General features: G+C 41.7%; 3 protein-coding genes and 1 long non-coding RNA gene across 4 annotated transcripts; 3 read left to right on the top strand and 1 right to left on the bottom strand.

The window, feature by feature from the left end:
• The first annotated feature begins 1,162 nt into the window (after positions 1–1,162).
• LOC146689336 (uncharacterized) lies at positions 1,163–13,188 on the top strand. Its single transcript, XM_085436169.1, has 6 exons — positions 1,163–1,310; positions 2,731–2,762; positions 11,170–11,275; positions 12,009–12,049; positions 12,227–12,332; positions 13,112–13,188. The coding sequence occupies exons 1-6, from the start codon at positions 1,193–1,195 to the stop codon at positions 13,186–13,188; spliced, it is 480 nt and encodes a 159-aa protein (XP_085292295.1). The 5' UTR covers positions 1,163–1,192.
• LOC146689337 (uncharacterized) lies at positions 4,831–6,791 on the top strand. Its single transcript, XM_085437192.1, has one exon. The coding sequence runs from the start codon at positions 4,868–4,870 to the stop codon at positions 6,005–6,007; it is 1,140 nt and encodes a 379-aa protein (XP_085293318.1). The 5' UTR covers positions 4,831–4,867; the 3' UTR covers positions 6,008–6,791.
• LOC146689338 (uncharacterized) lies at positions 7,393–8,196 on the bottom strand. The gene is made up of 2 exons (XR_014916077.1): positions 8,023–8,196; positions 7,393–7,977 (listed from the first exon to the last, which is right to left on the bottom strand). It is a non-coding gene; the product is annotated as an uncharacterized LOC146689338 (long non-coding RNA).
• A 5,980-nt stretch (positions 13,189–19,168) lies between the features above and the next one.
• LOC146689339 (interferon-induced very large GTPase 1-like) lies at positions 19,169–24,450 on the top strand. Its single transcript, XM_085437005.1, has one exon. It carries the CDS (start codon positions 19,169–19,171, stop codon positions 23,732–23,734), a length of 4,566 nt encoding a protein of 1,521 aa, XP_085293131.1. The 3' UTR covers positions 23,735–24,450.
• Positions 24,451–24,458: the final 8 nt, after the last annotated feature.

Below are 24,458 nucleotides of genomic sequence, written 5' to 3' on the forward strand. Positions count from 1 at the left end.
CAATATAATCAGGAGCAGTTCTAAGGCAAAAGACAGTCGTTAGAGCAGCTGACAGATAACTAGGTAGTTTGGTCTGAGTCCCTGTTCAGATGCAGATGTTTTTTTTTTACATGATAGGAAAATGACTGAGAACTCATTTGTTTCTGTCCACAAACTGAAGGACTGCAGTCAATGCAGGAATCAGCACATTTGTAAAGGTAACAAAGTAGACAGTTAATATATAAAGGAAGAAGAAAAAAACCTTCAAGTCAGAGACAAAAGTTAAAAAAACAAAAACAGGGAAAAAGCCACCTTTTCATTCTTAGTGACCTTAGAGAGGACGCAGTCTAAGCCAGATGTAAAGAAACACTGAAAATGGTTCATATTTACCAAAACACATTATGATGACTTCTGACCACGGATCATTTTTTGTTTAACTTCACAAATCTCAAAAAGCTCAAAAACTTCATGTGCAGTCAAAGGTCTGCAAATATTTGTGACATTCTTTGCAGTTGAAAATCATTCATCACACATCACAAACACAAATCATCACGCACACAGATCACATCACACATGCACAGACACAGTGCCAGCATTGTGGATCACAAGACATGTATAGCCTTGTAATTATAGAAGTTAATGTTTTCAATGGAACAAGTGTGTCAGGGGTGATTTGTGAATGAAGGATAGCAGGCAGGGTGAAGGGGTTGGTTCACATGTAGATGGAAAAGAAAACCAAAAGCAGCATGTTCACTCAAGTGTGGTCAGTTTCACTTTGGGGTTGTTTTTAATACAACAACAAAGTGTTAGATTTCAGAAATGCTAATATTATGAAGCTTTTCTTATAATCAGGTGTTTTCACAGTGTGGTACTTCTAATTTTACTAAATTCAGAACCGGTTTTCAGTTTGTGTCACTATGTCTTCTTGTTAGTCTGGGCAACAGTAGCTCTCCGCTGAAATCTGTTTGCTGACCTGCTAAGGTCGCAGTTTATTCTGTATTTGTTTTGGGGAAAAGCACATTAGTTGTTTAAAGTTCATTTCTGCAATCTGCTGCTATGATAAAGTTGTGGTTTTTTTCCTTGATTCAAAATGAAACCAAGATGCAGTTATTTAATTTTCTGTTTTCTGTAATTTTCTGTTTTAATCTCTCTTTTTGAATCATCTCTGATAGATTACACTACTGATCTTCTGCTTGGATGAAAATCCACCGAGATGGAGGAGCTTGAGCAGACAGCAGAAAAGAAAGGAGGAAAAAGAAACCGTAGACTTTGTAGAAAAAGAAGAAAGTGTAAAATCTTCTGTTTGTGTTGCTGTTGCTGTGCCACAGACGGTACTGTGTCATTTACTGTGATCTCTCTGTACACACTGGTGTTCTGCTGCTAGCTGATTTTGTAGTTGATTAATTCATCTTTTAAATAGCACACTCGTTCTGCTTGTAAAACACAAATTAGGCAGGGACCCCGTATAACTAACTGCAGACTGTGCCTGTAGCATTTCTGTAATGAGTGTGTTTTTTTAGGTGAACTAGCTTAACCGTTAGCAAACTAACTATGTGCTTCTGGCTCTGCAGCTGTTTCACCAACACTCCACAGCCCTGCTAAGTGGTGCATATAATAAATGTGACTGTTTTGTAGTTGTAGATGGCAGGTTTAATGTTCCACATTGTTCAAAATAAACTGTCAGCTAACCGGGCTCTTTAGTCAGTGCAGGCCGAAGAAGCCTACTCCTTGTTAGCAATGCCTGAGCCAGTCTTTCCAAGCAGCGAGGAACCCATGCCGGCTTGGAGACCATGATAAGGAAGCATAATTCATTCTTATTCTCAAATTGATTTTCCCACTTTGGAATAAACCCACTGAGAAAAAAACTCAAACATAAACTAGAGACTCCAGCAGCCACCGTTAAAGACATTTTATGGTGAAGAGCCAGCATTGCTAAATACTGACTGTAACGTTCATCTGTTTTAATGAATTATTAGATACAACTCAAACTGCTAATGTAGCACACTTAACGTTTTAATTGCTCTTTACAGTCGTAGAAACTGAACATTGATAACTAAATCGCAAGTAAGTGATAAATCATCTGACCTACATTTATATAAAGTCGTTCACTTCATTTATTTTATCTGCTTGATGAAGCCCATGATGGGTTTCCCTCATGAGGACCCAACAGGGCAAAACTGCTGTGGACCCTGTGTCTGCACAACCACTTGGGCCCCATATTCCATGAGATAAATGTGGATTTGTCACACCTACAGTTCCACAATACACCCACATCTACCCACTGTGGGCCTGCACTGGCATGTCTGCTGGATCAGCTTATTTCCCTGACTTCCTATTAAATCCAGATTTGAATGTACAATACTTCATCGTATCTGAAATACCTCATAGTACCATGTTATCCCACAGTTGAGCGGGCTTGTTCACTTCTTCACAATGCGGATCATTTACTTCAGTCTGAGCTCTTGCATTTTGTCTTTTCTCCCTATGCATTTCTTTTTTCTTCTTTCTCACCTTTCTAGCTGGTTGCATTGATTGCTGCCCGTCTGTTTCTGCCAGAGGTCTACTCGTTTCAAAAGGGTGTTCTTCCTTCCCACTGACGCTAGGCGCTGCTCATAGGGGACTGCATAGTGTAATGTGCTTTGAGGCGACTGTTGTTACTTTAAAAGTAACAAACTGAAACATTCAGGACTTAAATGTAGTAATCAAACCTGACATTATGTATAAGTTGTGTTTTTTTTTCTTTTTCCATAGATGAGTTGGATGAAAGTGAAACGACAACAAAGGTAAAAAAAAAAAAAAAAAAAAAAAAAAAAAAAAAATATATATATATATATATATATATATATATATATATATATATATATATATATATATATATATATATATATATATATATATATTGTTATGACCCAGTGATGTGTTTGTTGGTGTTGTGCCTCCCACCGGAGGATGGTGGCGGTATTTTCCCTTTTTTCTCTCCTAGGAGGTGGACACCTGGGCGTGGCTGCTAGGTATCTGGGTGGAGTCTCTACACACCTTCCGACTGGATAATTGATGGACCACCTCCAGTACTTAACGTCCGGATGACAGTCACCTGGGAGTGCTGTTTGGAACCCCGTTGACTCGGTCACAGAGTTGTGTGTTGTGTCATTGTAGTGCAGGCTGGAGTATTCACGTGTACCTCTAGCCTTGCCATGTAAATAATTGTAAATAAGTTAACCAGTGGCGGTCACTTTTTTGTTCCTTTGCTGTATAACTTTCACTGTCGCAGCCTAGTAGGCGTGAGAAGCCGTTTTCTTTTGTTGAACAAGTTTTCTCCTGTTTTTCGTTAGATAGTTAGGTAAGTGACTTGTCTTTTGTTTTGGCTTCTTTTTATTTTGGTGTAGGGAAGACTAGGGATTGTTTTATAGGGAGTTTTGTTTATTGTTTTGGCATTGCTCACTGCTGATGAAAATAAATGGCTGCTTAAATACTTAACAAAGGTGTCGTTGTTGGGGTTTGTGCGTGGGTGGGAAGTGAGTGGGGCAAACTATTTGTTACGTTTATTTACTTGCCGGGACCAGAACGTAACATATTGGGGGCTCGTCCCTTTGGTGGTTCTTTTTGTGGCTTGTTTTCTTGGTTGGCGGTTTTTTCTTGTGTGGGGGGTGTGTGTGTGTGTGTTAGGATGGAGTTTAAGTTGGAGGACTTCACTCTGAGCCCGTCTGCGGAGAAGTTGGACAGGTGTAAAAAGGCTGACCTCTTGCTTGTTGCTGAATTCTTTGATGTGACTGTGCCGTTGACTGCGAAGAAGAAAGAGCTTAGGGAGCTCCTGTGTGTCCAGTTGACGGACAGGGGGTTGTTTGGTGAGCCGGGTCCTGCAGGGGGGGTTGAGCTGGGGGCTGTTGCTGGTGTTTCTGCCCCACTGAAAAATCTCCCTTTTCCACCTAGCCCTTCTGTGGAGGAGCTACGGTTAACGCTGCGCATTAAGGAGGTGGAGCTAAAGAAACAGCAGTTGGAGGTGGACGCTATGCACTTGAGGATCAGGGCTCTGGAGGTAGAGAGGGGAGCCTCTGTGTCTGCCAGCCCTCCTGTACCTCGGTTAGCCCCGCAGTTACCATCCCCGCAGGTACCCTCCCCGGAGTCATCATCCCCGCAGGTACCCTCCCCGGAGTCATCATCCCCGCAGTCGCCATCTCCACAGCCACCGACCCCGATGCCAGGTGGTGGCTTTGATGTGAGTAAACACATCAAAATGGTGCCGGCGTTTCGGGAAACTGAGGTGGATTCGTATTTCACAGTGTTTGAACGTATCGCAGGTGCGCTGCACTGGCCAAAGGATGTGTGGTCTCTTTTACTCCAATGTAGATTGGTGGGGAAAGCTCAAGAGGTATGCACCGCTCTTTCTCTGGAGGACAGTTTTGACTATGATACGGTGAAGGCTGCTGTCCTGCGTGCTTACGAGCTTGTGCCAGAGGCTTACAGGCAGAGATTTAGGGATGGGAAAAAATCCGCCAACCAGACCTATGTGGAGTTTGCCAGAGAAAAGAAAACTCTGTTTGATAAGTGGTGTCATGCTACAGAAGTAAAAACCTTGGAAGACCTGCGTGAGTTGGTGACGTTAGAAGAGTTTAAAAATCAACTACCAGACACTGTGGTAACCTACTTAAACGAACAGAAGGTTACGACTCTCGCCGCTGCTGCTATACGGGCTGATGAGTTTGTGTTGACACATAAAGTGGTGTTTTCGGCTCCTGCTCACAGTTTTCCGTCTTCCGGTGGCCCGCCCCGATGGTCTCCAAGGGGCACCCGCCGTGCCATCCCCTCATCCGTTGAGAACCGCGTGTGTTTTTTTTGCCATGAGCAGGGACACCTTATTGCGGCTTGCCCTGCTCTGAAGAGAAAAGAAATGACCAGGGAGGGTACATCTCCTTCCCCAATAAACCTTCTACAGACAAACTCTCCTACTTGGGGGGAGGTGATGGCACCCGAAAATGATAAAGTAGATAAGGAGTTTAAGCCGTTTGTGTCAAACGGCTTTGTTTCCTTGATAGGAGAAGATCGGCGGACTCCTGTCAGTATTTTGCGAGACACTGGTGCGAAACAGTCGCTCATTCGTGAGGGGGTCTTACCGTTTTCAGCTCAATCCTGTTGTGGGGCGGATGTGTTAGCCTGGGGAGTTAGGATGTGTGTAATACGGGTTCCTTTACACTTGGTGCAGCTTTCGTCTCAGTTTTTGTCTGGTGAGGTTAAGCTTGGGGTGCGACCCCAGTTACCGGTTGCAGGTATTGACATCATCTTGGGAAACGATCTAGCTGGCGGCACAGTTTTTCCGTCGCCAGAAGTAGTCGATATACCACTTACAGATAACAGTGGTTTCGATCGTGCCACATCAAAGGCTGTTCAAACCGTCAGTGTAAAGACATTTAGGCAGAGGAGAGGTGCGAGTGGATCCCAGCAACAGCAGCAGCAGAATAGGAGGCAGCCCAAGGGGACGAGAAGAACAAATATTCAAACCACAAGGGTCGCTGAAGCCACCATGCAATCAGACCCAAGTAGATTCACTTTTCAGGACAGTCAGCAGCAAAATGCTGAAACCAGGCCACCTGCTAGAAAAAGACAAGGACCTCGACGGCATAGGGACCGCAGAAGAGGCCAGCTGATGGTGGCTAATGCTCCATCTCCCACCCTTAAATTTGACACAGACTTTGATTTTGATTCCTCCAACGCGCAATTCATTAAGGAGGCGCTTGAGAAGAAGTTACAGGAGGGGCTGAATCTAAAAGATGGGAATTCTGAGGGAAGGGAAAAGGAGGGGTTGCAGCTGAGTTCAGGGGAGGATCATTTTGGTCCAAAGTGCTACTATGACAAAGCAAAGTTTTTCTTTGACAACATCTCATCTGATAATGGGCTCAGACTGACGTGGGCAGAGGAGCGAAAGCGCAATCTGGAGACTTTTGGTGTCCCTGGGCGGTTCCTGAGGGGCCAAGGATTCAGAGGTGGACGCCAGTGTTTTGGGGGCGGGTGCAGTGCTCGTGCAGGAGGATGAAAATGGCATTGACCACCCAGTCTGTTTCTTTTCTAGAACATTTCTAAAACAGCAACCAGCGCCTCATGCGTTGGTCCTTACTCCTACAGGATTTCAACATTGAGATCCGATATATAAGAGCTTAGAGAATGTTATGGCTGATGCCCTCTCTAGGTCGTAAATCAAACATCTTTGTGTGGGGTTGGATGTTTGATTTTTTTTGGGTGGGGGAAACTGTTATGACCCAGTGATGTGTTTGTTGGTGTTGTGCCTCCCACCGGAGGATGGTGGCGGTATTTTCCCTTTTTTCTCTCCTAGGAGGTGGACACCTGGGCGTGGCTGCTAGGTATCTGGGTGGAGTCTCTACACACCTTCCGACTGGATAATTGATGGACCACCTCCAGTACTTAACGTCCGGATGACAGTCACCTGGGAGTGCTGTTTGGAACCCCGTTGACTCGGTCACAGAGTTGTGTGTTGTGTCATTGTAGTGCAGGCTGGAGTATTCACGTGTACCTCTAGCCTTGCCATGTAAATAATTGTAAATAAGTTAACCAGTGGCGGTCACTTTTTTGTTCCTTTGCTGTATAACTTTCACTGTCGCAGCCTAGTAGGCGTGAGAAGCCGTTTTCTTTTGTTGAACAAGTTTTCTCCTGTTTTTCGTTAGATAGTTAGGTAAGTGACTTGTCTTTTGTTTTGGCTTCTTTTTATTTTGGTGTAGGGAAGACTAGGGATTGTTTTATAGGGAGTTTTGTTTATTGTTTTGGCATTGCTCACTGCTGATGAAAATAAATGGCTGCTTAAATACTTAACAAAGGTGTCGTTGTTGGGGTTTGTGCGTGGGTGGGAAGTGAGTGGGGCAAACTATTGGTTACGTTTATTTACTTGCCGGGACCAGAACGTAACAATATATATATAATTCTCACATTTAATCGTACAGCTGTCACACATATTCATTTTCTAAGAGTTACATTTCAAGATATACAATACAAACATGTCCATAAGATACATTTTGCTTAAATCTACAAAAACCAATGACAAGCAATAGTTGTTACCCACAATGCCCAGTTCCTTTGCAGATTGATTAACCTCTGCCTATCTTTACTTGCCACAAACCCTAAAATGCTCTGCTCATGTTGCTGACCTGTCAACCAAATTAGCTGTAAATGTCCTTCCAGCTGTTTGTCTTTAGTACCTACTAAAGTACTTACTTTCTGAAACATGTTGCTGCCATCAAATTCAAAATGAGCCTGTATTTTTAGTGAAATACTAAAATGCCTCAGTTTAAACATCAGTTATTTTTTGTGTGGTCTATTAGGAATAAAATATCAGTTTATGGGGGGAAAACTCTTTGGGGGAAAACTCTGTAAAAAACCCAGGAGAAATAAAGACACAATGAGACAAAGTTACTTTCTTTATCAAACGTGTACACGGGTGAGCTGCTAAGAACAACTCACACCATGCACAGTGGCTTGGTAATTTTTATAGGAAAGACAGTGAGAACAGGATAAGAAAATACAAAACAAATAAAATAAACAACTCCATATGTGGCGCTAGTCTCGTCAGCAGAGAGCTGGGAGAAGGCTGTGAGAGATAAAACAATCTAAAACAATATGTCCCAAAACAGTATGTCTTTGCTGAGAAAGTCTAAAAAGATAATTCTAAACTAATCTAACCATAGGCAAAGGGCAGACAAAAGGCATCTTTGTACATTTAAAAGAAGGTAAAGAAACATAGAATCATTTTTCCTGTAACATTCCCTCCTGTTTTAACTTATTTTAAATGTATACAACAATTGTCTATGAAAATTATTTATTAAGTATCTTAGGCAATTTTTAATTTCCAAAATTTTCAAAATGTCAGCATAGCAGAAATGGCAGTCATTTGGTCTAAAGAATAAAACAAAAGAAAATAATAAAAAGAAAAACATAGTAAATGAAAATCATAGTAAATGAAATAACAAGTGGAATAAACAAGAAAAAATAATAAAACTACAAAAAATAAAGGATAAAAACCTTATATTTTAAAATGAAAACTTACAAAAAATAAAAGGATGAAAAGTAAAATGAAAACTTTATATTTAAAAATGATGAAAACCTAATATGTAAAATGAAAACTTCAAAAAATACAAGGATGAAAACCTTATATTTTAAAATGATGCAAACCTGAAATTGAAAACTTTATATGTAAAATAATGAAAACTTCATATTTAAAATGAAAACTTTATGTTTAAAACTGAAGACTTCAAAAAATAAGAGTATGAAAACGTTATAAAAATGAAAAACTTTATGTTAAAAACTTCCCCTCCCTCATCAACGTTCATGTCTTGTGTGTTTTCTAGTCACATGTCGCTGTTCTCCATAGATTCGCCACTGTTTTGCCTGTCATTGTTTCTCCTCTTATTTTGTGTCTGTGGCTTGCTCCTGCAATCTCGTGCAAAATGACCTTCTCTCCCACAGTTAAAACAGGCATTGTCTTTGAAATATCTGCTGTTTCTGTTTGGGTGTTTGTGGCCTTGCTGCCGATTGCCTTGCTTCCCTCTCTGCCTCTGATAGCCTCCCGAAAATGCAAGGAAACCTGTCTCTGAATCTATGGTGAAGACGTCAGCCTTATTTTTCTGTTTGTGCACTTTTGTGGCGTGTTCAGCATGTAACAGGGCATCCGGCAGGTTGCCAGTGGTCATTGTGACCCAATGTTTCTCTACATGTGCTCTTATTGGTGGGAGTAGGCCATTTAGAAATGCATTTTTTAACTGCTGCTGGAATGGTGTTGCATCGCCATCGGCATAATCTAAACCTGAATGCTGCCTAAAAACTGGGCGCAGGCGGTCTAAAAAGTCTGATGCAGTTTCATTTTCTTTCTGTTTCACTTCTCCTATTTTATTGTAGTTTGGCTTGGGGGCCAGCTGTAATTTCACACGTTCATAGAAGTTATGTAGTTGGCCTTCTAAATCAGGGTCACCTGCACGCAGGGGTTGTGGTCCGTTGCCGACCACTAAAGAATCTAAAGGATTATTGATTGCCCCCCCAGTGAAAGAGCCTTTCACTGAGCCAAACTTCAAACCTAAAAGATCTTGAAGTACCTGGTACATTTCATGACCGTTTAAATACCACTGAGTCCTAATTGCTTCAACTGCTCTCTTCCATATGTCAAAACCGTCATGCAGGGGCGGGACATCTTTAAGAACATTTTTGCGATCCTCATGTGACCATGGTCTAAACACAAGAATTGTGGGGTGTGCGTCTTGCTGCCCCATAGGTCCAATCGGCTGACCATATCTGGGGTTAGGTGAACTTATTAATGGAAATACTCCTGGGGGGCTTGGGGGGTCAGGCCATATTTCCCTGCCTATATGATCTTCCCCTATATCTGCTTCAGGTGCAGGTGTTAATGACATTTTAGCTAAATCTGCCTGCACTGAACCATAAGGGTTATTCACAGCTGCATCTTTGTCTGTTTGCTTGGGAGTTGATGCAGAGGCAGTAACATAGGGGGGAGGGGCTGCAGCCGTTGCTTCAGGCACCTCACAGCTTTGCTTTTGTTTTTTATTCTGTCTCTTTTCTCTATTCTCAGCACGTCTCTGTTGCTCTTTTTTCCATGCATCTAGGAAAGTTAATTCATTTGTGCGTTTTCCTTTCTTTCTAAGATTTGTGGTTGCACTTATTTCCTTTAATAAGCTATCTTTGAGCTGTGTTAAAGCTGCGGGGCTGCACGTACCCTCCCACCCAGGACATGACGTCTTTTTAGGATTACGCCATCTCCTTGCGCTGATTTTTCCTGCACCTGGATATTTATTTTCTATCCACTGTTCGTCATTAATGAACTTTTGTGTATACTGCCCATTATTGGCAACAGGTTTAGAGGTTTTATTCCCCATTTTTCAATTTTTTATTATTTAGTGTATCTTACTTATGTATTTATTTATTTAGTTTTATTTATTTATTTATACACTGGCAATACAGCTGCTATCCACCTTCGCTGGTATGAGGAATGAGAGTGGTTGTTCACACGCCCTTCTACTTTCGGACTATTTCCAAAAGCGGTGTGAACTTTACGAGGCGGAACTCGACCGTTCTCCCAAGCCACCAGCACTTCAGCGAACAGCAGTGAAAGAAAAACACAGTAGGAGCGGCTCAGTCTCTTATTGGACCGTGAAAATTCAGCTTGCTCCGTTAATTAAAACAATACACACACACACACATTCACATTCACAGCTTTGACGCGCGCGACCGGAACCCTTATAATAAGGGGAGCTCCCAGAGCTACTTACTCCCTAGACCCAGTCTAGACCCAGCTGGGGGAGCTACCCAGAGCTCCAAAGCTACCAGTCGACGAGCTCCCAGAGCTACCAGTCGACGAGCTACGCTACCAGTCGACGAGCTTCCAAAGCTACCAGTCGACGAGCTACTTCCGCTATTTTAAATTCCCTGAATTCAAAATGCGATTTTACGCAAGATTGTGTCAGTGTGTCTGTATCTACCTGGTCAGTGTCGCCGGGTCTGGTCCACCTCGATCGGGCCCCACCACCGTGGGTCGCTTTCTAAGAACGTTGGCCAAGACTCGAATTTAACGCCCTTGGTCTTTGACCACACACCTAGTATGTGGGCTGTCGACAGACGAGCAACGTGGACTGGTCACGGAGATGGGACACGATGGAGGCGCTCCGGCTCGAAGGACCAAGAAATGTTGGGGGAAAACTCTGTAAAAAACCCAGGAGAAATAAAGACACAATGAGACAAAGTTACTTTCTTTATCAAACGTGTACACGGGTGAGCTGCTAAGAACAACTCACACCATGCACAGTGGCTTGGTAATTTTTATAGGAAAGACAGTGAGAACAGGATAAGAAAATACAAAACAAATAAAATAAACAACTCCATATGTGGCGCTAGTCTCGTCAGCAGAGAGCTGGGAGAAGGCTGTGAGAGATAAAACAATCTAAAACAATATGTCCCAAAACAGTATGTCTTTGCTGAGAAAGTCTAAAAAGATAATTCTAAACTAATCTAACCATAGGCAAAGGGCAGACAAAAGGCATCTTTGTACATTTAAAAGAAGGTAAAGAAACATAGAATCATTTTTCCTGTAACACAAATAATTGCATTTCTGTGTACATCCTTACAGTCAAACACTTCAACATTTTATCTCAGATCTAACCTGTTATTTATTACCTGTTTTCTCAGCCTTTATTGAATAAAACTGGTGAAGCTCAGCACCTAGAGCTGAACGTTACAAGCACAGGAAGTGAAACTGAAAATGCATCTGTACCATCTTCCACCAATAATAGAGGTAATCTAATCACGACAGCCTGACCGAGCATTTTAAAATATATTTTTTGGAGTTGTTTGTTGGACATTGGAGTTTAAACATGAAGAAGAATTATTAATCTTATTAAACACAAAAGTGTGCAAAGGAGAGAAGCTCTGAAGGACAGGAGTCCAGCTTGGTCCAATCTGTGTTTCTACAGATATCAAATGTGTAATCTCTACTTACTGTTCCTTCAGTACTTTTAAGTGTTTTTGTTGGCTGCTCTTGGACAATTCTCAGTACATATTTCAAGCTCTGATCTCTAAAAATGCATGTCCCAAAACAACTCGTACATACAGCAGAAAAATGGAAAAAATGTCTTCCTCTGTCATGATTATGAAGAGACATGAAGCTCAGCACAGAGACATATGTGTAAACATTAATTAAAGTTATATTTCTGTATGAAATCCGATGTTTTTACACTACGCTTTACACTAAAGCAACAGCAACAACAAAGTCAAATATCTTTTGCAAGCAGCAAAATAATTTACCTCAGAGTCAGCATACTAATTACTGCCTTCCACACATTGTTATCAGTGTGGTCAGAAAATCTTCTCGGTTTGTTGAACCAATATAAAACTCAGTACTGAGTATTGATCCATGTCCAGTCACTAAGACGGCGTACAACCCCATTTACCATGGACAATATGCAAATAACATGAACAAAGAACAGTTGCCTTGACTGCACAATCATCTTTTCTATGTCCTCTTGCAGTAGAAGAAAAAGTGGAGATCACACGTGAAGTCAGAGGAAAGGTAATGTTTTACCCTTTAATGTTTGTTCATCATTAAAGGACAACGTCTGTGTTCTGAACATAATGACAAGTTCAATTCGATTCAGTTTTATTTATATAGAGCCAAATCACATGTACAGTTTGAATCTCAGACATCGCAGCCAGCAAATAAAGTCATACAAGTGACTTCTTTACTCAGACTGAGCCACAAGACGAAAATGAAGATCAGTCAGAGAAAAGAGAAGACACCGCAACAGGAGGAGGAGAATCTGAAACCCCATCACAACCTTTAAACATTGAGAAGGGTAACAATGAAAACTTTACTTCTACAGTAACATGCATTGAGGGAAATAACTATTTTATGCTTTGCTCATTTGCAAAGAAATAAACAGTCTTACAAATCCAACAGATTCAACAGTTCAGATCCAAAAGTGTCTAAACGTCATTCAAAATGAGCGATATCATGTAAAAGCTGTCAGTGTGTACAATAACTGAGCTGGTTCACTTCTAGACACTGACCTTCTTCCAAAACATGGTTTATTAGCAAATACCCAAAAATGTCACTTCCCTTTGTCCTGAAAAGTGACCATGTCCTCAGCACCACCAATCAGAAGATGTAAATCAGATCATGTGACATTTAAACAGGCAATTTATCAGTTTGTTCACACAGTTATAATTTTGTTTGCTAACTTTATGTGCTATTTTGTATCTTAACAACAGTAGTCTTTTGATACATCATATTATTTTACATTACCTTATTTTATATGTGTGTCGTTATTTATTTTAGGCACAGTGTAGTTTGTGAAGCGTAACTTCTGTTAATGGATTATTGCTCATTCTGTTACTGTTTAGCAGTGTGTAAAACGTTTGGCTCCAATCCTTCAGTTGGACGGATTGAAAGTAAAGAGGTCACCTTTGACAGGGGCAGCATCTCGATTAATACATCAATGTATAAATACAACTAAGACTCTTTATATTTAACTGAAGGAGATTCATTTCTTCAAAATAACATATTTTGACACTTGATAAAGCATTTCTTCAATGTTCGATCTTTTAACCTGCCTGTTGTTAACTTACCCTGCAGGAGAGGAGTCAGCGAAGAGCGCAGCTGAAACAGAGGTAAAGATGAAGTCTTTGTATCGTCCCTGTTCACTGTCATAGCAAAATGAACACCAAACTGCTCCTCTAAGTCTACTTATAGCAGTCTACTCTGATGAAAAGAAAGTACACTGTCAATTTTTTTGTTTTACAAATATAATAAAATCATCTGTTCCTTACCAGGTTCTGAAACACAACCTCAGGTGCACAACAAAACATGACAGACTACACAATGTCATCATTTATTTAACAGGGAAAAAAAGCCAAACTGCAGTAGCAGTGTGTTAAAAACTAAGTACACCATCGTCATCAACTGTGACCAAGTTTTGGCAATGTGCAGATCTGGAGCAGTGTGAGAAATGTGTGTTAATACAATCTTCCAAGGAGTGGACATAAATGTCGGACGTGAAATGATCAGAGAAACTGCAAAAGCATGAGAGCTCTTGACTCTACATGCCCCAGTTAGCATACTAAATGTTAACCGTCATGTCAGTAGAAAAGGACTGAACAAATACAGGTTCTTTGGAAGGTCTGCAGGAGAAAGTCTCTATTCTCTCTCTAAAAAAAAGTTTAGATTTGCAAAGCTTCATATGAACAAACCACAAAATATATCTGGAACAATGCACTTCAGACAGATGAGAACAGAGTGGAGATGTGTACCCATAATGCATAAAACCAAACTCAGCATATCACCGCAAACACCTCAAACCAACTGTCTGCACTGTGGTTGAGACGTGATGATTTTGCATCCACAGAAAACCTTACAGTCGCTGAGTCATCCAGGAAGTCTGTATACTAAAGAAGTCAAAAGATATTTTGAACTAAATGTCACACAACAAATCTACAACAGAAAGGCTGAAAAAGAAAAGAACAAATGTGTTGAAATTGTCCAGTGAAAGACCAGACCTCAACCCAACTGATATTCTGTGGTGGGAGTTTAAGAGAGCTGTGCAAAAATAAACGACCACAAATCTCAAAGAATTGAAGCAACGATGTGAAAGAGTGATCACTTCAAGTTATTGCTGCTAAAAGTGGTTCTGCAGTTTACTTAATCCTGGGGTGGACTGGTTTATCTTATGTAGTTTTTCACAAACTGCTTCATTTTGGTTCAGTCTTTGTTGAATACTGACAGGGAGCAACAAGTTACGATACATGTGTGAGATGTTTATCAATATGTTTTATTCTCTAATGCTTAAAATTTTATTTGTGAAGAAAGTAATTTCTAGCCATAACAGCTGAGGTTAAATAACAAGAATTTGATGAGATAAATTAAGTTTTCAGTTATCGAGTGGTTAACACTGTCATTTGAGAGCGAGAAAGACCTTGATTTCACAAAAAATCAAGAGCTTGTCATCATTTTGTTATAAAGGTCGGTGGCTCTACCTGCACGCTAAGTTAAAATATCTGTTTTTTAGAGCTACACTATGAATGAAGACATACAGTCAAAGAGTAATGACACTGCAGCACCAGCAGAAAACTCTATAATCAAGATTCAAGCGACATCTGAAGCCAATAAGAAGGGTAATATTTTCTATTTGAACTTTGATCATACACAATAGCAAAACATATACATATCTCACACACACACACACACACACACACACACACATATATATATGCATTGCCTTATATATATATATATATATATATATATATATATATATATATATATATATATATATATATATATATATATATATATATATATATATATATATATATATATATATATATATATATATATATATATATATATATATATATATATATATATATATATATATATATGTGTGTGTGTGGTCTAGTGGTTAGGATTCGGCGCTCTCACCGCCGCGGCCCGGGTTCGATTCCCGGTCAGGGAACCAAAGCAGCTGGATAGCGTAGTGGTTAGACTACACGCCTTTGGAACAGAGGATCGCAAGTTCGATTCCTGCCTGGGGCGTCTGTATCCAGTAAGGGTCCTAAGGCTAGACCCCCTATGCTAAGCGAGCCTACCGCAGACATGAGCGAGATGAAGGCATGCCGGCTCGGACGTCGCCCGGATCAACAAGGTCCGCGTCAGGTGTTGAGGAACCAGGGCACCCTGACGAAAAGTGGGATGAGGGACCTATGGATTCTTCGATACCCAACATCCACAATGACGGCGAAACAACTAGTAGCTCAGTGTTCCAACATTCGAAAGAAGGGACTGCTCTCACAGCTAGAGATTGACGAGGTACAACACAAATGCTACGGCAAGGAGGAGTCAGGATGCCAGGTCAGGGGGGAGATATCATCACCCCCACCCGAAATTGGGTACATAGCCCCAAGTGCGATAGGAGAAGAATCGTTGAGTGCGAGAGGAACTGACCTGAAAAATAGGATCATGGCCAAGCTTGAAACCTGGATCCCCCGTAGCCGGTTACCAAGATTACGTGAAGTACCCTCAGAAGGTCTGCTAGATGATGTTAATGCAGCACTACGGGCAATACCTACAACCACGATTACCGACACTAACAAGCTGATCTACAATACGGCAACAGTGATCAGTGAGATGCTTGGCTACAAGTTGAACAGCCACAAGGGGCAGTACCCTCCATGGAGAAGGAGGCTAGAGGGCAAGATCAAAGTAGCACGGAGGGAGGTTAGCCAACTAACGGAGTTGCAGAAAGGTGCGACAAATAAGGTGCCTAAGAAATACAGCAAGCTGTCCATACCTGAGGCCTTGGAAACTGCCAAGCAAAAACTCACAGCCTTGGCCAGCCGCTTGAGGAGGTACACCAGATAGATAGAAGGCAGGAGAATAAACCAGCTGTTCTCCACAGAACCAGCAAAGGTGTACTCTCAGTGGCAAGGGAACAATAAGAGAACAGCACCACCAAGGCTGGAGACGGAGCAATACTGGAAGAGCATATGGGAGAAGGATGCAATGCTCAGTGGCTAGAGGATCTGAGGGCTGACCACAGCGACCTCCCTGAACAGGGTCCAGTAACCATCACAGTGGCAGATATCCAAGAAAGGGTCTCCAGTATGAAGAGTTGGACAGCACCAGGGCCCGACATGGTTCACGCCTACTGGCTGAAGAAGCTGACTGCACTCCACGAGTGTCTGGCAGCACAAATGAACCAGCTGCTAGTTAACGAGAGACACCCGGAATGGCTAACCGAAGGCCGGACGGTCCTGATCCCCAAGGACCCCAAGAAGGGACCGGTCCCCTCCAACTACCGACCAATAACCTGCCTCAGTACTACATGGAAGCTCCTGTCAGGCATCATATCGGCTAAGATGAACAGGCACATGGGTCAATACATGAGCGGGACACAGAAAGGGATTGGCAAGAATACCAGAGGCGCAAAACACCAGCTACTGGTAGACAGAACAATCAGCCGAGACTGCAAGACCAGACTGACCAACCTGTGCACTGCCTGGATTGATTACAAGAAGGCCTATGACTCAATGCCCCACAGCTGGATACTGGAATGCCTAGAATTGTACAAGATCAATGGGCCCCTAAGAGCCTTCATCAGGAACTCAATGGGGATGTGGCGTACAACACTAGAGGCCAACTCCAAGCCCATAGCACAAGTCACCATCAAGTGCGGGATCTACCAAGGAGATGCTCTGTCCCCACTGCTGTTCTGCATAGGCCTGAACCCCCTCAGTGAGATCATTAACAAGACTGGCTACGGATACCAACTACGGAACGGAGCAGTTGTCAGCCACCTCCTGTACATGGATGACATCAAGCTGTATGCCAAGAGTGAACGAGACATCGATTCACTGATCCACACTACCAGGCTATACAGCAATGACATTGGAATGTCGTTCGGACTGGAGAAGTGTAGTCGGATGGTAACAAAGAGAGGGAAGGTAGTCAGAACTGAGGGGATTGAACTACCAGAAGGCAACATTGCAGACATAGAGGACAGTTACAAGTACTTGGGGATCCCACAGGCGAATGGGAACCAGGAAGAGGCCGCTAGAAAAGCTGCAAACACCAAGTACCTGCAGAGGGTCAGGCAAGTCCTGAGGAGTCAGCTGAATGGTAAGAACAAGATCCGGGCCATCAACACGTACGCCCTGCCCGTGATCAGGTACCCTGCTGGGGTAATAGGCTGGCCAAAGGAGGAGATAGAAGCCACTGACATAAAGACAAGAAAGCTCCTTACCATGCATGGAGGGTTTCACCCCAAGTCCAGCACCCTGAGGCTGTACGCTAAGCGGAAGGAAGGGGGCCGGGGACTGGTGAGTGTCAGCACCACAGTCCAGGATGAGACAACGACCATCCAAGAATACATTGGGAAGATGGCCCCAATTGACTGAGTGCTCAGTGAATACCTCAGGCAGCAGAAACCCAAGAAAGAGGAGGGAGACGAGGAACCATCATGGAAGGACAGGCCCCTGCACGGTATGTACCACCGGCAGATAGAGGAGGTGGCTGATATCCAGAAATCCTACCAGTGGCTGGACAAAGCTGGACTGAAAGACAGCACAGAGGCACTAATCATGGCAGCACAAGAACAAGCTCTGAGCACAAGATCCATAGAGGCTGGGGTCTATCACACCAGGCAAGACCCCAGGTGCAGGCTGTGTAAAGATGCCCCAGAGACAATCCAGCACATAACAGCAGGGTGCAAGATGCTAGCAGGCAAGGCATACATGGAACGCCATAACCAAGTGGCCGGCATAGTGTACAGGAACATCTGTGCCGAGTATAATCTGGAAGTCCCGAGGTCAAAATGGGAGATGCCCCCAAGGGTGGTGGAGAATGACCGAGCTAAGATCCTGTGGGACTTCCAGATACAGACGGACAAAATGGTGGTGGCTAACCAACCGGACATAGTGGTGGTAGACAAACAGAAGAAGACGGCCGTAGTGATCGATGTAGCGGTTCTGAATGACAGCAATATCAGGAAGAAGGAACACGAGAAGCTGGAGAAATACCAAGGGCTCAGAGAAGAGCTCGAGAGGATGTGGAGGGTGAAGGTAACGGTGGTCCCCGTGGTAATCGGAGCACTAGGTGCGGTGACTCCCAAGCTAGGCGAGTGGCTCCAGCAGATCCCGGGAATAACATCGGAGATCTCTGTCCAGAAGAGCGCAGTCCTGGGAACAGCTAAGATACTGCGCAGGACCCTCAAGCTCCTAGGCCTCTGGTAGAGGACCCGAGCTTGAAGGATAAACCGCCCGCAGGGGCGTGCTGGGTGTTTTTGTTTTATATATATATATATTAGGGGTGCAACGATATTCGTATCGATTTGCTTTCACTTTGCAATCGTGCGAACTGTGTATAGAGAGCGACAGCACTGATCTGTGAGTGATGATAATTTGTGCACCAATTCCTCTGACATCGTCTTATTAATCGTTAGCTTACTATGCAAACATGACAAGTGAAATATATATATATATATATATATATATATATATATATATATATATACATATACACATATATATATATATACACATATACACATATATATACATATATATACATATATACATATATATATATATATATATACATATATATATATATACACATATACATATATACATATATACATATACATATACACATATACATATATATATACACACATATACATATACATATATATATATACACATATACATATACATATATATATATATATATATATATATATATATATATATATATATATACACACGTGTGTGTGTGTGTGTGTGTGTATACAGAAATGTGCTGATTCCAACTTGCTTGGTTCTGCTTCACTGATATCCCGCAGGAACGTCAGATAATGACGCGAGTGAAAATGAAGAGGAGGTAGGAGAATAAACATTTCTATCAAATGATCGAAATGAATATTTGGTTTGTTCTTTAATGTGACAAGATATTTTAATTTCATTCTCACAGAAGAAGTCATGCCATCGACAATTTGAGACACTGCTCAGCAGACTTCATCTTCAAGACAAACTCCAACTCAAGTTTTCAGTAGAAGATTTTTTTCAAATACGCCCACCTATAAAACTGCACCACATCACATCTGAGAAAGATCTAGCTCAGATGTTTCTCTACAGACTGATGATGTTAGACTACAGGGCCAGATGTATTCTTGTAAGAACAGACAGTCTTGAGATGGCCTATTTAAATCCCACGGTGTCTGAAATCACTGAGACGGATGACGGTGATTTAGAGGCTTTATTGAGAACAAGCGTAGACACACATGAGAAAGAACAGACTCCTCTGCATCCAATGGATGTTCAGATGGCAGTATATCACTGCTCAGACAGCTTCCTTAAACAGATCATAATTGCAAAGCTCGCTCAGTGTCAGTATGCCTTACCTTTGCTTGTTCCTGACCCAGTATCAAAGGAGATTGTGTGTCCTTTGTGGACATTCAGACAAATAACAAAAAGCTGGAAGGTAACTCAAATCGAACCTGACTCACAAATTGTCACCATGAAGAACATCCCAGTCTACAAAGCTCAGACACCCTTGGTGTCATTTTTCCGCCTGGGTTCTTTGTCAGTGTCTAAATCTCAGCTGATGAACACTTTGCTCAACGATCGTCACAGCACCTTCTTCCACAGAAACTGCTTAGGAAGCATCAAGTCTCGCCATCTGATGGATGGTGTGGCAGAGATTGCCTGGTACTGTCCTGCTGGAAAACCCAATGATGCCTTCAATGACTGCATTGCCTTTTGTAATCTTCATGGTGATGCGCTGTCACTTCAAGAACAGTGTGAAATATTGATTGAAAAATCCTCCATCAATATTTTTCTTGTTGAAACTCTGCAGAAAAACAAAGAAAGTAGTTCTTTCATAGCAACTCTTTTTAAGTCCAAGAAGTCGCTCATTTGTGTCACTGTTGATGACTGCTATGATGTTAAGACAAAAAATGGAAAATACATTATCGGGCTCAAAGATAAAAACCAAGCGGATGTATCTGAACAGCTGAAAAAGATAATTAGAGAAGTTTTATCTTCTCCAGATGGTTCCAACTTGAAGCCATTTTTCCATCTTGAAACCATGGCTGAGCTCTCTGGAACCAGAGTGGATGAAAGTGACCCAGCCTGTCAAAGAGGGAAATCTGCTGCTTTGCAAATAATGAATCTGCTCACAAAAGACAACATGGATGTCTCGAAGATCAAAGATGAATTTCTTGCTGTTCAAGGGCAGCTCTGGTGTGACTGGTGCAAAATACACAAACAGCTGTTTCATCTTAGAGGAGAAATTGAAAAGGAGAGAAGTCAAAAGCAACAAGAACTGATGAGAATCCGTCAGAAACAATGTGCTGCTTCCTGCAGTAAACTGATGGAGCTGTTCATTGGAAGCCTCTCATCATTGCCACCAATAGACAAAGAATATTTCCTAAAATGGACTCAGATCTTAATAGATGCGCTCTCCACAAATTATCTTTCTTTGATTCTCAGAAGTTACAATACAACATGGTCTGAGGTCTTGGTTTTGAAAAGCAAACATGACAAATCAGATTTGCTATTGAGAAAACAGGCTGAGCTCGAAGGCATCTCCAAAAAACTGCAGTCTGCATCTTTTGGCTTGGAGCACATCTTCAGGGAAATGGGACAGCTCTATGAAGCCCATAGAGAAATACAGCAGGAGAGAAACAACACTGACTGGTCTAAATATCCTGAGCTGGCTGCACAGTTGATGATATCAGGATATCCAATGGAGCTGATGGATGGAGATGCAGGTCACGTGCCTTTAACGTGGATCTCCAGTCTTTTAGAGGAAGTCATCAAGAAACTGGGTGACCAGAGAGTTTTTGTGTTGTCAGTTTTAGGCCTACAAAGCAGTGGAAAATCAACAATGCTGAACACCATGTTTGGTTTGCAGTTTGCAGTAAGTGCTGGCAGGTGCACCAAAGGTGCCTTTATGCAACTGCTCAAAGTATCAGAGGAGATGCAGAAAGACTTTCAGACCGACTATGTTCTAGTGGTGGACACTGAAGGACTCTGTGCTCTTGAGTTGGAAGGTAATGCCACTCCTCACCATGACAATGAACTGGCAACATTTGTTGTTGGTCTGGGAAACTTGACATTGATCAACATCTTTGGAGAGAATCCATCTGAGATGCAGGACATTCTGCAGATTGTTGTTCAGGCTTTCATGAGGATGAAGAAAGTTCATCTTTCTCCCAGTTGTGTGTTTGTTCACCAGAATGTTACAGATGTGGCAGCAGCAGAGAAAAACATGGATGGAAAGAGACGCCTGCAGGAAAAACTGGACCAGATGACCAAGCTAGCAGCTGAAGAGGAGGTTTGCGATGCAGAGTGCTTCAGTGATGTCATTGAATTTGATGTGCAAAAAGATGTGAAATACTGTGCCCAGCTATGGGAGGGCAGTCCACCCATGGCTCCTCCAAATCCAGGTTACAGTGAGAGCATCCAAGAACTAAAGGACGTCATCCTGTCTAAAGCTTCAAAGTCTGCTGGAATCACACTCTCTCAGTTCAAGACCAAAGTTGAGGACCTGTGGAATGCCCTTCTGAATGAAAGCTTTGTTTTCAGTTTTAAAAACACACTTGAAATCGCAGTATACAGAAAACTTGAGGTTCAGTATGGGAACTGGACCTGGGCCCTTAGAAGCAAGATGTTGACCACTGAAGAACAGCTTCATAACAGAATTGAAAATGGTGATCTTGACAAGGTTGAGAAGAAGTATCTTTTGGAGGAAACAAGCAAAACATTTAAAGAAATTAGGAAAGCGATAAAAACATACTTTGAGAGTGACAAGGATAAAGAAATGTTGACTCAGTGGAGAGGACGATTTGAAATCAAAATCAGTGAGTTTTATGATGAGCAGGTGAGCAGATTAAAAACAAAACTTGATGGAGTTATCCTCCAGAAGAAAGCATGTAAACAGTTGGATGATGATAAGACAGGCTTTGAGAACAAGCTGCTACAGAAGAGCAAAGAGCTCGCTCAGCAACTGAAGGATAAAGTCAGAGATGAAGAAGAGCTTAACAAACAGTTCAACTCTGTTTGGAGCGGCTGGATTACTGAATTAACAGCAGATACTAAAACAGTTGTAGACGTCAACTTGGAAGAAGATTATTGTACTATTCTTCAAGAACTCGGTTTTGAACTGGCTTTTGTAGATGAATCAAAAAGACGTGGGAGATACAAGAAAATATCTGAGATTGGTGATTATTCAGACTACCTGAAGACAAGTGGACCAAAATTTCTGGGGACTGTGGTAGATCTTTACAAAAAATATGCTTTCAGCAGTTCTTTCTCATTTAAAGAACAACAACAAATCAGATCGCTCATTGAAAAAGCTGAAAACGAGTCCCTTGGTGCACTGAAAAGTAAACCTGTAGTAACAAGAGGCTACACACCAACTTACTTGCATGAACTTGCCAAACATGTGAAAGATGAAGTCGAGAAATTTGTGTCAGAAAGGAAATTTGCTTTGAAGAAGGATTTTACAGTTGATCTCTTGCTGTATGTGTTCGACAGAGCAGAGACTTGGCTTCTCGAGTCCCATAAAAAATTCAAAATGAGGAATGATCCACTCACATATTTAGAAAGCAAGGAAGCACAGTTTTCCACAGTTTTTAGAAGCTTTTGCAAAGGAAACTCATCTGCTGTTGTCCTTGGAGAACTGATCTGTGAAAAGCTGAAAGCTTCCACTGTTGAGGCTCTCTACAACAGGACTGCCATTGATCTGGCTGACCAGATGAAGTGCAATTTCCCAGCATTCAGTGGCAACACTCTGGACTTGGAAAAACATATACTGAAGTCCCTCGCTGAGAAAGAAGTCTTTGATGATTTCATCACCTACATCAAGAACCCAAGGAAACATACAAAAGCTTTTATCGCAGCAGCAGTAGAGAAATACATCTTCAAAGATCACAAGGATGAAGCCATGAATTTACTTGAGAAAAACGTTCTTGACATCAACTCACTTGTTAGTCAAGCTTTATTTACTGCAACACATAAAGTCCAAACTCAGGGAGGAGAGGCAGACAGGTGGCTGAAGGAGTTTTCCAGTGCGCTAAATGATAAGCTTACTCTGGATCCCATTTGTTCTCAAAACTTCAGTGACATAAATGATTTTAACTTTCTGAAGGGAGAGATAGAGAAAGGATTTGCTGCCATCATTGTGCAGATGAGCACCATGTCACTGGAAAACTTGAAGGAATCCAGACTGAAGCCGGATGAAATCCTCACAGATCAGCTGTGTAAGCGTTGCTGGGTAAAGTGTCCATTCTGTTCCGCTGTTTGTATCAACACTATTGAAGATCACAGTCCCGATGACCACAGCGTCCCTTTCCATCGACCTAATGGGATCCAAGGATGGCCCTACAAAGGCACAGAGGAGTTGTGCATCACTTTCTGCACAACAAACGTTTCGAGCGAAGGCAGGTTTTACCCTCATCATGATTCAGAGGAAAGCATTCCTTATAAACAATACAGAACTGCTGGCTCAAAGTATGCCACATGGAGAATCACTCCCGATGGGTCGAGACTATCGTACTGGAAATGGTTTGTGTGCCGATTTCAAAACACACTGGAAGAGCACTATAATCTAAAATTCCAGGGCAGAGGAGAGATTCCTGATGACTGGAAAAAAATCTCTAAAGAGGAAGCCATTAAAAGCCTTGATGAAATGTACTGCTAACTCAAACAAACTGAAGCCCTGGGCTAAATTATCTTTTCTTTTCACCTCAAAAACCCACCTAATATCTGAATTAACCACTGAAAAATTTTGTTTTAGGATTAATCAAGATTCTTACAACTAACTGGTGACAGTTGGTCAGGGGGTTTGCAGCATAAACAAACGTTTGGCAGCCACATAAAGAAAATCACCTGCATTTAATAACTGTACACAGACCTTGTGTGTGTGTGTGTGTGTGTGTGTGTGTGTGTGTGTGTGTGTGTGTGTGTGTGTGTGTGTGTGTGTGTGTGTGTGTGTGTCAAATCAAGTCATTTAGTTTGATTAATATGTACAGATTTATCAGATATGTTGTCACAAATTATGTAACATTTAAAGGATGTAAAACTTTTTACACAAATAGTTTGAAACTACTGCCACTGAAAACCATATCAGATCCACAACATTGTTTTATTTTAATTTTTTAGTTTTAGATTCTATGTTTATGCTAAAGAACATTGTCCCATATAAGATTTAGGATGGTGTTGTCTAGCTTATGCTAGAATCATATAAAACAGTTACTATATCCTCACTGTATGTAGTTAGTTAGACTTTTGTTTTATGCTGACAGTTTTCATATACATATAATTTTTTTTATTTGAAATTGTTTTAGACTTTTTAAATGTGATATGAATAAATGACATGTACATTATCTAAAAATGCTTAAAAAATAAACACTCTAAATTTTCTA

Source organism: Copadichromis virginalis, linkage group LG17, assembly GCF_057382275.1.
Source record: "Copadichromis virginalis isolate Kocher_CV1m ecotype Utaka linkage group LG17, C_Virginalis_male_GT1.1, whole genome shotgun sequence".
Lineage (NCBI taxonomy): Eukaryota > Metazoa > Chordata > Actinopteri > Cichliformes > Cichlidae > Copadichromis > Copadichromis virginalis.

Excerpts from the sequence above, each read along its gene's own strand:
- LOC146689336 (XM_085436169.1), top strand. The coding sequence starts at position 1,193 with ATGGAGGAGCTTGAGCAGACAGCAGAAAAGAAAGGAGGAAAAAGAAAC. Across the intron at positions 1,311-2,730 it reads CTGTTGCTGTGCCACAGACG|ATGAGTTGGATGAAAGTGAA; the intron begins GTACTGTGTCAT and ends CTTTTTCCATAG. Across the intron at positions 11,276-12,008 it reads ATCTTCCACCAATAATAGAG|TAGAAGAAAAAGTGGAGATC; the intron begins GTAATCTAATCA and ends GTCCTCTTGCAG.
- LOC146689337 (XM_085437192.1), top strand. The coding sequence starts at position 4,868 with ATGACCAGGGAGGGTACATCTCCTTCCCCAATAAACCTTCTACAGACA.
- LOC146689339 (XM_085437005.1), top strand. The coding sequence starts at position 19,169 with ATGATGTTAGACTACAGGGCCAGATGTATTCTTGTAAGAACAGACAGT.